The 16,985-nt window shown below is 51.9% G+C and overlaps 1 protein-coding gene across 1 annotated transcript; it reads left to right on the top strand.

Annotated features, from left to right (window-relative positions):
• Nucleotides 1-1,959: 1,959 nt before the first annotated feature.
• Nucleotides 1,960-16,140, top strand: Slc25a38 (solute carrier family 25 member 38). Its single transcript, XM_021656538.2, has 7 exons — nt 1,960-2,154; nt 8,982-9,103; nt 9,932-10,016; nt 12,117-12,296; nt 12,510-12,684; nt 13,943-14,109; nt 15,338-16,140. Exons 1-7 carry the CDS (start codon nt 2,026-2,028, stop codon nt 15,458-15,460), a joined length of 981 nt encoding a protein of 326 aa, XP_021512213.1. The 5' UTR covers nt 1,960-2,025; the 3' UTR covers nt 15,461-16,140.
• The last annotated feature ends 845 nt before the right edge of the window (nt 16,141-16,985 follow it).

Genomic DNA, 16,985 nt, shown 5'->3' with positions numbered 1-16,985 from the left:
CATGTGACCTAAGAAATGCACACAAGATGCTCTGGGGACATCTGGCAAACTTGGATTTGGGCTCTGTGATCGCACACATATTAACAAGCAAAGCAGGGTGAACACTTGAACAGCGCCTGGGATACAGCTAGTATCAGCTGCCTGTCTGCTGAATGTTAAAGTATTTTTTATTCGTCTGATGTAATGTCTCTCCGAGGCTTACTGAGTCATCTGCTGACCTAGGCCTGGGCCTGGAAGCTTCTAGCCTCTGTGCAATCTAACTTAGGCCTACAATGTTTTCAGCTCTGAGACTTACTGCTGAATAAGCTCACCCTTTTCTCACTTTTTCTGATCTCTGGCTGGCTGGTTCAACTCAGCTGTTCTGGCTCAAACTTCTCTCCCAGCTGACTTGATTCAAAATGGCTTCTCTCTGCTTCTTACTGAATTTCTCTGCGTGGTCTCAAATTAACTCTACCAATCAGTTCTGATATTCTGGCTCCTTCTCAATGTCTAGCTCATTCTGTCTTCACCTTCTATCTGTAAAAATCACCTGGTAAAACTGCCTCTGGCTTCCAAGAACTGAACTGCCATGAACTCAGCTCCACTGCACTGCCCCTCAACTCCCTGACTCAACCGAACTGCCTGAACAGAACTCAGAGATCTGCAAGCATCTGTTCTCCTGAGTGCTGGGATTAAAGGAGTGTGCCACCAAGCTCATCTTCTTCTTCCAAATGGAGAGGGGTGTTGTCAGGAGCCAACATGCTTCAAGTCAAAGGGCCTTAAATTAATAAAATACCTTTAAATGCCATATTCTGTAGGTCTCTGAGGTTTTGAAGACCTCTTTGTCTGTCTATAGTAAATCAGAGCAGGCAAATGTTGCTTGTTTCTAGCTGTTTGCTATCTGTTTAACCTGGAAGCATATTTCTGTGACAAAGTAGACTAGGATCTGACAGGACCATGAATCTGACTGACTAACCATTAACCTGTAATAATTATTCCAAACAGGTTGTAATGGCAGGTTGTGAAAGCACTGAAGTAAACATTGCATTTATAAATGAGCTGTATAGGCCCAATACCTCAAACTTGGAACTCAGAGATCTGCTCGCTTCTGCCTCCCGATGCCGGGATTAAAGGCATACACCACCACTGCCTGACTTCCAGCCTGTTTTCTCATAGAAGCCACCTTGGGCTGCTGCCTCCCTCATCAGTCACTGAGTAAGAAAATACCTTACAGCCAGATCTAATGGAGACATTGTCTCAATTGTGGTTTCCTCCTTTCAAATGACTCTAGCTTGTGTCAAGTTGACCTAAAGCAATCCACTCCGACAGAGATGGAGTACTGGAGAGACGGCTCAGTGGGTAAGGGATTTGCTGCTCTTCCCAGGATCTGCCTTTGGTTCTCAGCACCCGCATAACGCAGCTCAGGACTGCCTGTGACTCCAGCGCCGGAGGCTCTGATGGCCCTCTTCTGGCCGCTACAGGTAGTACACACATGTTCACAGCCACAACACAATTATAAGTAAAAGCAGGGCATGGTGGGGCACGCCTTTGATCCCAGCGCTAGAGAGGCAGAAGAAGGTGGATCTCCGTGCGTCTGAAGCCATCCTGGTCTACAGAGAGAGATGGAGGCACGGCCACATAGAGAAACCCTGTCTCGAAAAACAAAACCAAAACAAAAAATAAAATATACAAAAATAAGACAAAAAAACAGACATGTGAATTCTATTTTTAAAAAGTCGTGTCTAAACAGAAGGCATTCCACCCTGCTTCAGTTCTTAAATATAACTTAATTAGAATTAAATGAAATTAAAACTCAGTGCCAAGCGGTAAACAAGCCTTTAGGGCTCTGAGAACCGCGGGACCCTGCAGTTCTGTGTGCCGTCACCAGGTGGCGATAAGAACGCTATTTCGGCGTAGCTTGTGTACGTCACCGGAAGCGGAATCTCACCCTTCTGACTGGTTCCTCCCGCTTTCCCCTCCCCCGGAAACATAGGGCGGTTTGCCTCGGGTACTGAGGCCGGTGGCGGGGGCGGACGGCGGGGAGGGATGGGCGTGAGCGCCGAGCCGCGGAGCCTCTCGGTCGCCGGGGCCGGGCTCGCGTCCCCGATGATGGAGACGGCGCGCTCGGCGCTGCTGCCGCCGCCGGACGTAGAGGACGCGGTGGACACGCTCATGGTGAGCTCGTGGGGCCCGGCGCGGGAACGGCATTGTGCTGTAGGGCGGTGCTTCTGGAACATTCCAGTTCTGGAACCTTGTAGCGGTGACGGACAGGAGCGCGGGCACCTCGGGGCACCTCCCTGCCCCGCTCGCCTGCTGCCTGCGGGCTCGGCAGCCTCGGCAGCCTCGGCTCGCGGAGGCCACGCCCCCTCCGTCGGATTGGCTGTGCGGCCGGGCCCCGGGCTGCCATTGGTGGAGACGGGGGCGGGGCCTCGCCAACCATAGGCGGAGGCGGGGGCAGGGCAGGACGCTCCTTTCGGGGATGCCTTTAAAAAGTTCCTATCTTAGCTCCAGGCAGGGTCTCACTGTGTAGCCCCGGCTGGAACTCCAGGGTGCTGATACGAAACGCGTGTGCTCACCTATGTCCGGCTGTTTCTGGAAATCTTTAAAGATAAAATCATGCGGCTCCAGGACCATGTCTTTCAAAACTGCGTGCCTTTTCTCCCTGGACCGCCGTCTTTCCCCTCCGATGCGTGCTGAGATCTTGTTTTGTTGCGGGGTGGGAGAAATTGGGAACTAACTGGTTGTGGAAGGGCTGTTTACTCTCACTGTGTTTGTGCGTGGTCCTGTTGTCTGATTGCGCTTGTAGTTTTTATTTATGTGTTGGGGGTATATACACAGGGTGCAGGTGCCCAATGACGCCAAAAGAGGGCGTTAGTATGCCCTGGAGCTGGAGTTACGGGTGGTGTGGGTCCTTCTGGGAACCCTTCGGTGCCTTCTGGAAGAACGCTGTTCTCCAGCCCCTTCGGATCGCTTTGGTCTGTTCTCGCTCTTAGATTCTTGGAATATTCACCATTCTTTAACCCGAGAATGAGGCTGAGCCACTAAAATAAAGTCTGTCTTGAGATTGGAGGTGTAGCCTTCGGCAAAGCGCCTCAGTCTCCATCACTCTAAGATAACTAAGCCCAGGGCCCCGCGTGGTGGCTCAGGTAAAGAGAGGCAAGCCGAAATCTGTGTGATGGTGAGACTGTCTCAAAACAGGTACCACAGACCCACAGAAAACTAAACCATCCACTCTCAAGGATATGCCGCACACGTGCAAAAGTCACAGTGCTGTTCAAGTTTTCTGCTTTGCTTTTTTTTTGGTTTATCGATTAGAATCCACATTGAGGATGGTGCGGAGGTTGGGGGTGGAGGTGGTGGTGCATATCTTTAATCCCAGCATTCAGAGACAGGTGGATCACTGAGTTCAAGGCCAGCGTGGCCTACAGCTAAATAGAGAAACCCTGTCGGGGGAGGGGCGTGGGAGCCGGGGGAAGCTGTTGGCTCTTTTTGTTGATTCAATATTTATTGGGCCAGCGAGGTGCTCAGGCACTGTGCTGGCACTGTGCTGTGATGATAAGACAGTAAAAATGGAATTTCTGCATCAGGAGGTGAAGGCATGGCAGCCTTAAAGTAGGTGCAGGGCCGGAAGTACAGCTCTGTGGTAATGAACTTGGCCAGTGTGCACGAGGCCCTAGGTTCAGTTCCCAGAACAGATGGATTAATGGGTGCGGTGCTGTGGAGAGCCCTGCAGTGCCCAGAACTGCCCAGAAGCTTCGAGTACCATTTATTCTTGTAATCCTCTGGATCAAACAGTTGGAAAGAGCTGGGGAGAGTTTAGCCTTTTCTGGGATGGGACGTTCAGGAGCCACTGGGACTTATCTGGTGGTCTCTGCTCAAGGGAGAACTGAGTACAGGTTTCCTGTTAGACCCATTCATTCATCTGTGTTGCATGTCTTCTGCATACAACTTCCATGGTCAATCTTTTTGTTTTGTTTGAGAGAGGGTCTCTCCGTGTAGCTCTGGCTGTCCTGGGGCTCAATATGAGGCTGGGCCCAAATTCCTTTTTTGTTTTGTAAGTTATTTATATACAGCATTCTGCCTGCACACCAGAAGAGGGCACCAGATCTCACTCTAGATGGTTATGAGCCACCATGTGGCAGGGAATTGAACTCAGGACCTTTGGAAGAACAGCCAGTGCTCTTAACCTCTGAGCCATCTCTCCAGCCCTCCCCCAATTTCCAAAGATTCTCTGCCTCTTCCTTTGGAATGTTGGGATCAAAGGTGTGTGTCACCATGCCTCACTTCCATGTAGTTCCTGACAGGACCATGAAGGAGACTGGTGGTGTCTGCTCTTGTCTTATGCCCTTGGTCATAATTGATGGACCACAGGGGCTGCCCCAGGAGTCTCGGGAGAAGCCCTGGACCTGACATGGGACTTGCTGAGCAGCAGAGGAGCTGAAACAGAAGGACAGGGTCTGTGTTTGTCACTGAGAAGGGCCAGGAAGAGCACCGTTGTGACAGCAGAGGATGGTGAGTGTGTGTACCAGGGAGGTTAGGAAGTGTGTGTGCCACAGGAGGGTCTTGCAGCAGCAGCTGACACTTTGTCTTGGGAGAGATATGGAGCAGCCAAATCCCATTTTTGATTTACACTGGAGGACAAAATTTGTTGTGTGTAACGCTCATGTGTACTGCTCATGTTTAAACTCTTATTGGGGTTCCATAAAGCCTCTCCCTTCCAACCCTAGGTAGGAGAGAGAACATTAGTGGGGAGAGGGCCACAGACCCCTCACTTCTCCTGGACATTTAGGGTCAGTGGGTTCTTTTGGGGTATACCAATCTCTATCAACAGCAGACGCAGCCAGCAGGCTCTTCCAAGCTGTTGCCTTGAAGTGTTTCTCTCCGTCTGTCTCCAAGCCACCACACCATCTGTGTCTGGTCTCTCCAAACTGCCATTTGCCACATGCCACCACTGCACACCCCTTTCTGGACTCTCATATCCTCAGAGCCCTGGACCATGCCTTTCTCTGTGCCGCACAAGGCAGGCTGGTACCAGCTGGCAATGACCACACCCTGCACACAGGGGTATCAACTGTGGGTAAACTAAAGCCCAAACTAATCCCACACTTGGGATTGAAACAAACATTTACATAACTGAGTTTTTAAAGAAACAAAAACTTCCATTACAGTCATGTTTGGAGGTTTCTAATACACTTACAACTTTTATCACATCCTGCTTTCCTGTTTGAGTGGGTAATTTATACTGAATAGAACACTGTCTCGTTGAAGTTGCAGACTCCAATTTGCAGTTTTTAAAGATGACCCTGTCTTTAGGGTTGGACATAGATTGGAGGGCTCAAAGAGTTGAGGTGAAAAAGTTGTGGAGGTCAGCAGGAAAGGGGAGGGCGGACCTTTGAACCAGTGTGGCTCAAGGAGGTGGGTTGAGAGCTGGTTAGGAAGCAGAATGAGCAAGTTTGGAGAGGCCCAGACCAGAATGCGTCTTCACTTGGATGCGGCATGCCAAGGAGCAGCAGGGTGGGGTGAGGGAGAGGGATGAGTTCAGGTTTGCAAATGTCACTGAGGGGCCTGTGGAACCTCTGAGCAAGCGGCAGTGTGGGTTCGTCTGTATAGAGCAGTTATGTGTGGATGGAAGGATAGAAACTAGAGAAACTGAAGCTGAGGATGAGAGAGCGTGGCTCAGAGGGAGAACAGCAAGCAGTGGTCAGAGAAGAGGAGAACAAAAATGAGAGGATGTGGTCTGTAAATGTATCTTTTACTTGCCTGAGGTAATTGTCTGTCAGAGGCTCACTGCCTTGTCTGCTAACCTAGGCCTGGAAGCTTTCAGCCTCCGTACAATCTAACCTAGGACTAGAACGTTTTCAGCCTCTCAGACACTGCTGAAGAGGCCCACCCTTTTTCACTCTTTCTGAGCTCTGGCTGCCTGATTTAACTCAGCTATTTTGGCTCAAACTTCTCTCCAAGCTGACTTGATTCAAACTGGCTTCTCTCAGCCTCTGACTGAATTGTTCTGCTTGGCCTAAAAACCAACTCTAGCAATCTGTTCTAATCTTCTGGCTCATTCTGTTCTCATTCTCTGGCTTGTTCTCTCTTCAACCTGTCTCTGTAAACTCTCCTGGTAAAACAGGCCTCTGAATTCCACGAACTGAACTGCCATAAACTCAGCTCCACTGCACTGCCTCTCAATTCCCTGAGTCAACTGAACTGACTGCACAGAACTGACTACAACTCAGATCTGCTTGCTTCTGTCTCCTGGGATTAAAGGCGTGTCTGTATTCCAGCTGTTTCACACTGACCTAGGTCTCGGGATGTAATTTCTTGCCAGAGCAGCCATGTTCTGAATGAAAATCCGTCTATAGGGTTCATTGCTGGGCTGGAGGGAGAAGAGGGCCCAAGACTATGTATGTGATTTTTCCTGGCACATGCCAGTTTGCAACCCCTGCCCGCTCCTCTGTTATTTACATTTCTGTTATCTTTTTCTCCCTACTCCACCCCAATCTCTTCCAACACCCCAACACCAGGTAGGAGAGAGAAAGGGTTAGAGGTAGAGGGGATGCAGTTCTCATTGCTGCTTCCTGCTGGTCAGCGTTGTCAGGTACCTGTCTTCAGGTGCCAGTCCAATCCCCTTTCAGATTTCCAACTTCTTGACTCACAATAGCAACCAAGAGCAGCAAGGAGGAGGCAGTAGCAGCCTTGTTATTTCTCTGATCTCTACACTCTCTGGGCTCTGGCCTTTATTCTCTCTCAGAGTCCTCAGATTTAAACTATCTGCAGCTGGCAAAGAGCTCCTCTCAGAGCACACAAATAGTCTGCTGCTGTGGACCATCTGAGTCAGTCCCATATCCTATACCTAGGATTAAAACAAAAACATATATCCACAACACGTTCTGAATAGATTGATTCTTTAGTCTCTGTTGTTTAGGCCGAAGGGCCAGGTAGGGCAGACTGAGGGGTGGTCATCCTCTGGACACGGTCAGGAAGCAGCAGTGTGTCTCCTGGGGCTGGGGAGGTGGCAGTGTGGAGGATTGCTGCCCAAGTTTCCAGCTTGAACTGTTGACTTTGAGAGCCCTGTGGGCAGGAGGAGATGTTGGGTGGCAGAGTAGGCTGAGGGGCAGGTGGAATGAGAATGCTGTGAAAACAGCCATGTGAAGCTGCTCTGACAGGGCCGCAGACTGAGGAGATGAGCAGTGTGGCAGCATGAGGTACAGGCAGAGGAAACAAGCCAAGGGAAGAGAGACCTGGAGTGGAGTAGGGTGGGGTAGGGTGGGTGGTGTGCCATTGGAAGAAACCGATAGAGAGGCAGGCAGTGATATCAGATGCACCTCAGACTTCAAGTAGGTTAAGAGTGCCACAGAGGTGGGCTTTGGAGGAGACTTGGGGACCCGGACTGAGGGTGCTGACTGGATGGCAGGCCTGAGGCATGAGGAGTGACTGGCACAGAACAAATGGAAACAGAGGCTCTGGAGCAGGCGTCCAGGCGAAGAAGAGATGTCTCAGGAAGACGGGGCCCACGCAGTGTGGGAGGAGGCTAAGCCCCCCACCACTGCAGGGACTCAGGTGAGGCTGAGAAGCAGTGAGGGGAGTGTTGGTTGGCGGAAGAGCTGGGCATCTCTGGGGAGAGGGCATTGGCTGCCGGTACAGAAACTCACTCCAGTGGTATTTGGTGGAGTTTAGGGTGCTCTCTCTACTCTGAGATGACAGCTCCTGGCATTTGATGTAAAGAGACTTAACAGTCATTGTAGTAAGCCCTCAGGGCCACAGGGTCGGTTATTTAAAAAGTGGTCTGTGGCTATGTCATCTGAATGCGCCTAACCTCAATATCCGTGTGGGAAGAAAGGTACAGATGCCACTAAATGAGGGAAGAGAAATTCTCCAGATGGGCTTTGCCCATCTTGTTTGAGGAAGAGAGTGTTGAAGTGCCTGTTCATTGTCGTGGGTGATTTTGCCGCATTCTGCAAAGGGGACAGCTCCATCCCCCTGCGTGAGGCTCCTGGGGTGTGCCTGGGGAGAAGCTTCGGAGTCAGAAGAGTGTTGCCCTTCTGTATGGAGCTGGAAGATAAGCCATTGTGACAGTTCAGGGGCCGAGGGAGGAGCCACAAGCCAGGGTGTCTGCTCTGCAGAGCTGTGTGTGCTCTGCTCTGCTCTGCTCGGGGCCCAGCGAGCTGCTGGCCATAGAAGGAAGGCAGAGTTGTTTGTTTTTTGAGACAGGGTTTCTCTGTGCAGCCATGGCTGTCCTGGAACTTGCTCTGTAGACCAGGCTGGCATCGAACTCAGAGAGCCACCTGCTTCTGCCTCCCCAAGTGCCACAATTAAAGGCATTCACCACCGCTGGCTTGAAAGGCAGAGTTTGAAGCACAGACAAACACGGAGTACTGGCAGCTCCACGAAGTGGCCAGGCTTATGCTTTCATGGGTTTTCACTTGTTCCTGTAAATATCTGCAGATCCTACAACCAGGAAGCCTGGGTAAGCCAGCAGCTGAAACTACAGTCAGCATAAGGAGATACTCAGTAACTTTCAGTCAGGACAGACAGGAAGTGTGCCAAGAAAATGGACATGTTGGCCAGTGGAACCATTATTATTAGCAGTAAATAGAGAGGCCCTTTTTGCTGTGGGCATTTCGTAGATGGGGAGGTGGAACAGGGCTTTGACAGTCCCGGAAGGGCTCAAAAGAGAAGCTGCAGGTACAGGTGTGGGGAAAGGTGAGGGCTCAGGCAGGCACAGGTGTGGGAAAGGTGAGGGCTCTCAGGCAGGCACAGGTGTGGAAGGTAAGGGCTCAGGCAGGCACAGGTGTGGAAAAGGTGAGGGCTCAGGCAGGCACAGGTGTGGGAAAGGTGAGGGCTCAGGCAGGCACAGGTGTGGGAAAGGTGAGTGCTCAGGCAGGCACAGGTGGGGAAGGTGAGGCTCAGGCAGGCACAGGTGTGGGAGGTGAGGGCTCAGGCAGGCACAGGTGTGGGAGGTGAGGGCTCAGGCAGGTCTGCTGACGTGGTGCTGTCCTATGTTGCAGTTACATCCAGTGATCAAAGCTTTCCTCTGTGGCTCCATCAGCGGGACCTGCTCCACCCTCCTCTTCCAGCCTCTGGACCTCCTCAAGACCCGCCTGCAGACCCTGCAGCCCTCAGACCTAGGGTAGGCTGCTGCCCCGCCTCAGCTAGGCCAGGCTGAGCCACCTCTCAGCCACAGGCCTGTCTTTACCCATTAAAGCGACTTCATTGCCTTAGAGAAACACAAGCTAGGCTCTAATTCCTTTTTGTTGTTTGTGTTTGCTGAGACATGAGTCTTGCTGTGTGTCCCATGCTGACCTTGAACTTGCAATTCCCCTGCCTCAGCTTCCTGAGTGCTGGGTCGTGTGCTTTGTAAAGGATACGGTTTTCTGAAAAGTTAATAGGGTTTTACATACATACACATTATAATTTAACTTTTGTTGGTTAAATGGTGTCCTTTTGAGCAGCTCCAGAGGGCCTTCCTTGGTGACATTTGTATTGTGCTTGATTGTGACATTATAACTATACTGCCTGGTCCTGGACTTTTTGGAAATAACATCCATTTTGAATGAGTATTTTGTGTCTCTCCGTGCAGTGGGAGCTACACAAAGTGTATGTGAAGTGGGTTTTTTCCCATTGCTTGTGGTGTGACTAGGTAGTTAAATATGTGCCAGACATGAACACATGGAAATCAAGACTAATCCTAGGGCTGGTGAGATGGGTCTGTTGGTAAAAGTGCTTGCTGCTGAGCCTGTCAGCCCGAGTTTGATCCCTAGGACCATTTGGTAGGAGAAAACTCCTGAAAGTTGTCCTCTGACCTCTACACGTGTGTGCATGCACACACGCACACGCACACGGTACATAATAACATTTCAAAGTGTAGAGAGCCCTGCGTGTTTGGACCTTGTGAGTGGGGAATCTGCGGTGAGGATTGGTCTAACATTTCTTTCCCTGTCCATTTCGTCTCCTGCAGGTCCAGGCGTGTTGGGATGGTGGCTGTGTTCGTGAAGGTGGTTCGCACAGAGAGCCCTTTGGGCCTTTGGAAAGGGATGTCTCCTGTAAGCTGCCTTTTGGATCTGGGTTCCCTTGTGTCCCTCCTTTAACGCTCTCCCCCACCTCTCCAGTTGCTGGGGCTATTCCAGCCCCTCCCTGTCTGTGTGCAACAGCTACTTTCACATTAAGACCAAATCCTTGACCGAAACTGCTCCTCGGGGCGTGGGTGGAGATGCGGTGCATCCTGGAGGGGGAAAGGCTCTGGACAGCCGTGTGGGAGGGGCGTGAGGCAACTCTCCGCAAATCAGGAAGCAGAGAGCCTTGGCTAGGGTAGGCGTGGCCGGATGCACTCAGAAGCCACACCCAGCAAGCACCCCGCCCCCCTCGGGTTCTGCAGCCTGGGGACAGCGCCACCCACTAGGAACTGGGTGTTTAACCGCATGGCTTGTGAGGGATGTTTCCATGCAGCATGTCCGAGCTGTGCCCACCACTCGCCCATCAGCCACCTGGGGAGTGAGTTGTCAGACCACCTGCTGGGGAGTCACGAGGATTGTGCTCAGGAACCCACATTTTACTACTGATGTTCTCAGCGCACAAGAGCGCCGGCACTGGCAGTGTGTTGTGCCAGAGAGGGGTTGGCAGGGCTTTCCGGTGAATGGTGGAAATTCCGGTGAATGGTGGAAATTCCGGTGAATGGTGGAATGCAATCTTGACTCAAGAAGAAAAGGAAGAGCGCTGTTCAGCAGGAAGGAGGACCGTGGCCACGCTGAGGAGAAGAAGAGACCCATGATATTTTTGTTGTGCGGTTCAGATTGGTCACAGCCCGGTGTGGAAAGGGCTGGGTTAAGCTGGACAGCGCACTGCGTTTGTGAGTGGACCAGGAACAGAAAACGAGGCTTAACTGATGGCAGCGTGTTACACCAGTGGGCACTGAGCCTGCATGACTGGAGCCACGGCTCTCCTGAAATGTGGCACAGGCCGCTCAGCACAAGGAGATACAGCTGCCTGTAACTCCAGGGGCTCCACGCCCTTTCTGGACTCTGCATTCTCTCACACACGTACAAACCCACATACAGACACACATATATGCACATAGCTATGTTGGGCATAATTCCAGCACTCCGGAGGCAGGGGGATATCTGTGAATTAGTGGCCAGCAAAGGCTGTCTAAAACAAAACATAGCAGGGAATTGGAAGACTTTTTGGAGTCACATGTCAGAAGAGGGAGAAGAAAGGATCCGATCCAGCAGTCTAGATATTACTGAAATTTGCCAAGAGCTTCAGATTCCACATTAAAGGGCAAAGTTGTGGGATCGGATCACCCTGGAGGGCCCAGAAGGTTGTGGCACCTGCAGCAACTTTGATGACTTGAGAGGATGCTGATCATGGTGGTGTTCTGAGCAGCTTCAGAAAGAAATCCGCCTCTGCCAGGGTGGTCTGGCCTGTCAGTCTAGCCATGGGCATCACATAGCTCGGCCCCATGATGGGAGCCTGTGGCCTTCACCTCGCCTCCTCTTCACCCAGACCTTTCCTTTCTTGGCTCCAAATATACCGGAAGAGGGAGAAGAGGAAGCCGCAAGGGAAGGGAGGCTGCCGCCGTGGACTATGTGTGACCATGGCTTCTCTAACTGAAGCTTTTCCCGTGTTTGGACAGTGGAGACAGAAGTGTGGTGTGCCTAGGACTCGGTATTGTCCTGTCACTGATGGCTGTGCTCTTGAAGTCTGACTGTTGCGCCGCCCCAGCCCCAAAGCCGGTCTCCACAGGGCAGCCTCATCCTTTCCCCTCCATGAACACAGGCCGGGACAACCACACCTTTGTTTCTTTGCCCCAAGGACCGTCTCGCTGGCAGCACCTCGGCCTGGGTGTCACGCTCCAGCCACCGCAGCGGCCACCACCAGAAGATGGGAAGTGACGTCTAAAGCACACCCTTGACCTTCAGCAGAAAGGTCACAGAGGTGGGGTGGTCACTGATGGCTGCAGCTGGCCAGGGGCCACCGCTGTGACTGCCTCAGTCCACTCTCCGCTGGCCAGCCTCTCCCCTTGCCTCTCCCTTCACACTGTGCGCATACGGCGTGCCTGGGCTCCCTGGGGTCCCTTGGAGCTGGCCCCCCAGCACGCAGTCTGGAGTCTCTGATCATCCTTTCTCCCTCTGCCCTCCCCGCAGTCCGTCGTGAGGTGTGTCCCTGGCGTGGGGATCTACTTTGGCACACTGTACTCCCTGAAGCAGTACTTCCTGCGAGGCCACCCTCCCACTGCCCTGGAGTCGGTCATCCTGGGCATGGGCTCACGTTCTGTTGCAGGAGTCTGCATGTCACCCTTCACAGTGGTCAAGACGCGCTATGAGGTCAGTCTGTGCCTTTTGGAACCTTGGGGTTCTGGGTCCTGGCTGTATAGTCTTCCTTAGAGTCAGACATGTTCAGATGACTCTTCAGGCAAGCCATGTGTGAACCAAAGCCTTTGTGGTGATGGGTCCTACCTGGGCTCTCCTTGGGCTGCCGCTGTTCTGCTTGGGCAGACGCTGGCCTCTGAGGTCACTAGACCCGCCCTCCCTTCGCAGAGCGGGACTTACAGCTACGAGAGCATCTGTGGAGCCCTGAGGAGCATCTACTGCAGTGAGGGCCACCGCGGCCTCTTCAGGGGCCTGACGGCAACCCTCCTTCGCGATGCGCCCTTTTCAGGGCTCTACCTGATGTTTTACAGCCAGACCAGAGCCACGGTGCTCCATGGCACAGGTAAGGGGCGTGTGCTGGGCCTGGGTGTGTGTGTGCTGGGTGTGTGTGTGCTGGGCGTGGGGCCGCACAGCCTGGGCTTTTGCCTTTCTCTCTGGGATAGTCTACAGTTTTCACAGTGCAGCCACTTTGGGGCGGGGGCTGGGCTGCAGAGGTGGAGGTACAGACCCCGCCCGCCCGAAGGCTTTGTGTCTCTAAGGAAACAGTGGGCTGAAGGAGAGGCGAGTGTGCTTCGCCAGGGTTCTGCAATACTACACCACAGGGTCCCCTGGAGGGACCCCAGGGCAGAAGCTTTCGGGTGCAGCCTGCCGGTCTGTTTTTCCATGAGTCCTCGGTGTGATTCCCCATCAGACCAGCTTCGGAACACTGACTAGTTGTGGGTTTGAGGAAAAATGTTTTCACTTCCCTTTCTGTGTTCCCTCCATCTGGCTGGAGGCGCAAGTGCAAACCTGAGGTGTTTGTTACCGACCCGCCCACCGGTAAACTTGCTGGCCACACAAGAGCCAAGTCTGCAGTGTCAACGCCACCAAAGCCTGCAGTGCTCTGCTGAGTGACCCGCACTCGGTGAAGTGTCTGGGTGATCGGGGAAGTGAAAACCCAGCCCTGGTGACTGATAGCCAACTGCAGTTGTCATGTTTGGGGAGACTTCCCCAGGGAACAGGGGTCGCTCTGCATGTCACAGCCTCACTTTGCAACAGAGATTTAGGACAGTTAGCAAAGAGAAGTGGTATTTAGTTTTCGTTTTGAAACCCGGCCTAGAATTCACTATTGTAGACCAGGCTGGCCTCAGTTTCCTGGAGACAGCCTGCCTCTGCCTCCGAGCACTAGGATTAGATGATCACCAAGCCTAACCTATCTTGTACAATTAACACATTAATTAAAAGATAAAATTTCATACCCGTTAGTTATGAAAATCCTTTAAAATTGGAGTAATTTTTAAATATTGGAAATGAATATTGAATCTTTAAAACCAACAGTGTCCTTGATGAATAAAAACTCAAGTCTTCCCACCTAGAGTCAGTAACAAGGGTGTCCGCAGCTGCACTGCCCTGTCAGAGTGTCCGCAGCTGCACCGTCCTGTCAGAGTGTCCGCAGCTGCACTGTCTGGGCAACGGCAGAGCTGTCAGTGACAGACACTGTCACGCAGACCCATCACATCACATGGTCAGGTCTGCCCTGGGCACACTGCTTGACCCTGCCTCTTCCCCACGTACCCGAGAACGTGAGTTTTGTGACCTTCCGCTGCCCTGTTGTGTTTCAGACCGGCTGGAGGCTGCTCCGATGCCCCTTGTTAATTTTGGCTGCGGGGTGCTTGCTGGCATTCTGGCTTCGCTGGTGACGCAGCCCGCAGATGTGATCAAGACTCACATGCAGCTCTCCCCAGTGAGGTTTCGGTGGATTGGCCAAGCGGCCATGCTCATCTTCAAGGTAAGGCTGCGAAGTGTGTGCTGCACTTGTGCTTGGGGAAGTCTCTAGAACAGCTGTACACACCCTTCCCAGAGTGTTAGCGACATCGGGGAGCGTTAGAAACGCATCCCAGGCGCTGCAGAGATGGCTCCGCAGGCAGGACTGCATGCTGCTCCTGCAGAAGGCGTCTTGGCACGCGCCTTCCCACTGAGCCCCAGCTCCGACAGCCTGGTCCAGATCCCTGGCTCGGCAAACAGCCCTTGTCTGCATTTTGTATGCTGCCCGCATACATGTTTCTCTGCAGAATATAAATGCCACACTGGCCGAGCAGGGTGGTGCACGTCTGCCTTCCCAGCTTTGAGATATGTGCGAGGAGGAGCATCTCAAGGCAAGCAAAGCAGAACAGCAGACAGAACCACACACGCCAGCCGACTGTACACAACCCTGCAGAAAGTTTTTCAGCTAAGGGAGGTCCTACAACACACAACCTTTTAGCTCCCTGGCTATGGTTTTATTTCGTTTTATTTTTAAATTTAACTTTAAAAAATTTATTCACATTACATCTCCATTGTCGCCCCCTCCCTTGTCTCCTCCCGGTCCTACCCTCCCTCCCCTGAGTCTGGTTTTAATCTCTTTGACCCCAGAAGAAATTTTTAATGTTCTTTTAAAATCCCTATAATTTTACGTGTGTCTGTCCGTGTGAGTGTGTGCCTATGGAGGCTGGAAGCGGGTATTGCATCCCCTGGGACTGGAGAGAAATCGCTTGTGAGCTGCCATGTGGGTGCTGGGAAGCACACTCTGGAAGAGCAGCAAGTACTCAGCTCCTGAGCTGTCTTTTTAAAGATTTATTTGTTTATTGTGTATTCAGTGTTTGGCCTGCATGTGTGTCTGCAGGCCAGAAGAGGGCACCAGATCACAGTATAGATGGTTGTGAGCCAGGTATTGAACTCAGGACCTCTGGAAGAGCAGCCAGTGCTCTTAACTTCTGAGCCTGGAGTCTCTCCAGCCTGGCATATACCTTTTTTAAACTAAGAAGTTTGCCTAGGTGGTGCAGATCTAAAAAGGTGGACTCAGCAGGTACAGTAAAATTGGAGGTTTATGGGTTATCTCCTTGGGCTATAATTCGTAGGTTTGTCATGACATTAAACACCAGGATTCTAGAATGGAGTAGCAAGCTGTATGGAGACAGGGTGTCATTGGCTGCATTGCTGCTCAGTGTCTGAAGTCTTGACACTTGTTTTCATCACAGAGCCATGGGCTGCGTGGCTTCTTTCATGGCAGCGTTCCTCGGGCCCTCCGTAGAACTCTAATGGCTGCCATGGCATGGACTGTCTATGAGGAGATGATGGCCAGGATGGGCCTGAAGTCCTGACAAGAGATGGCTGGGGAAGGAAGATCTGCTGTCCCGCATGGGTCCTGCCACGGGCTGCTGCAGCTCTCTCCTGGAGTCTGAGGAAGCAAGTGCTGTTGCCTTTAGTCCCCCATTCAGAGAGAACCGACTGGTGACTAGAGCCCAGGAAGCCACCAGCGCCTGTGCCTACTCCCGTCAGCACACATGGGAGCTGGGGGCCGAGCTAGGCTGCTCCGCACGGCTGTGTGCGAGGCGTTTCTGGAGACCCCCACCTGCATCCCAGGGCGCTGGTCAGGGAACTCCACAGTAGAGAAGCTGTGCCCTCCTGCCACTCCTGAGGTGGGAATCTCTGGCGAAGGAAGGCTGGACCTACGAGCTGTCTGGACCAGTGAGTTGGCAAGTGCCGCTTGTTTGAGGGCCCCCTGCTGGCCCACTGTGGAGGAGAGAGCTGACTCCTGCAAGTTGTCCTCAGAGCTCCGCACATGCACAGTGGCACACTCCCATTCCCAATAATGAATGTAATAAAAAAATAAAGACATCAGCAGGCTGGAGACTGTCTGAGGTGACAAAAACAAAACAAAACAAAAAGACATTAATCTTGTTCCTAGGGAACTTCCCATTGGCCCCATTGAATGGGCACAGTTACTTCCTACCTTCAAATGTATATTTTCCATAATTAAAGTTCAGATGAATAAAGCAAAGCACTTTGAGAGCTGTTTGGAAAACAGAAAACCAAAAAACATAGCAGAGGGAGGAGGTGCAAGCCATTAATCCCAGTATTTATCAGGGAGAAGCAGGTGGTTCTCTGAGTTCAAGGCCAGCCTGGTCTACAGAGTGAGTCCTGGACAGCCAGGGCTACACAGAGAAATGCTCTTAAAAACAAATGGAAAAATAAATTTGGCTTTAGTTTACATACTAAACAATGTACCTGTTTGAAGTCCACCTTCAGTGGTTTGGGGCTGCATGTGTGCAGAGTGGAGTGCTAATACATGCAGGGTCCTGGGTTCAATCCCCACCCCCACCAACAGAACAAACCTGAGGAAAAGCTGTGGTCCAGTGTGGTGGTGCAGGCCTGTCTCTGGGAGCCACAGGCAGAACAAGGAGCGCAGTCCTCCACCTGTGAAACCCTGTCTAAAAGTGTAGCCATGACCTAAATTAGTTTCAGAACATTTCTACCCCATGGTAGGATCTCACACTCACTCATAATCCTCGTTCCACCACTGACCTTCTATAATTGTGCCTTTTTCTTGTTTGTTTTTTGAAGACAGGGTGTTTCTGGGTAGCCCTGGCTGTTCTGGAACTCGCAGAGATCTGCCTGCCTCCTTAGTGCTGGAGTTAGAGCCCCAGCCCCGACTGCCCGGCCTGGCCACAGCATTTAATAGGTTTTAGGATAGTCTGTTTTCTTTTACTTACCACATTCCTGCTGTGGCAAGTTCAATACTTGGCTCTTCTTAGTTTTGCTTTTTTATATGTATTTTCTGAGAAGAGGTATTACTACAGCCTCCACTGTTAGAATTAACAGCATTTTCCTGAAGTGCTGAGAGCC

Source organism: Meriones unguiculatus, chromosome 6 (assembly GCF_030254825.1).
Source record: "Meriones unguiculatus strain TT.TT164.6M chromosome 6, Bangor_MerUng_6.1, whole genome shotgun sequence".
Lineage (NCBI taxonomy): Eukaryota > Metazoa > Chordata > Mammalia > Rodentia > Muridae > Meriones > Meriones unguiculatus.
The sequence above is the reverse complement of the archived record's forward strand: the minus strand, read 5'-3'. Positions and strand labels throughout refer to the sequence as shown.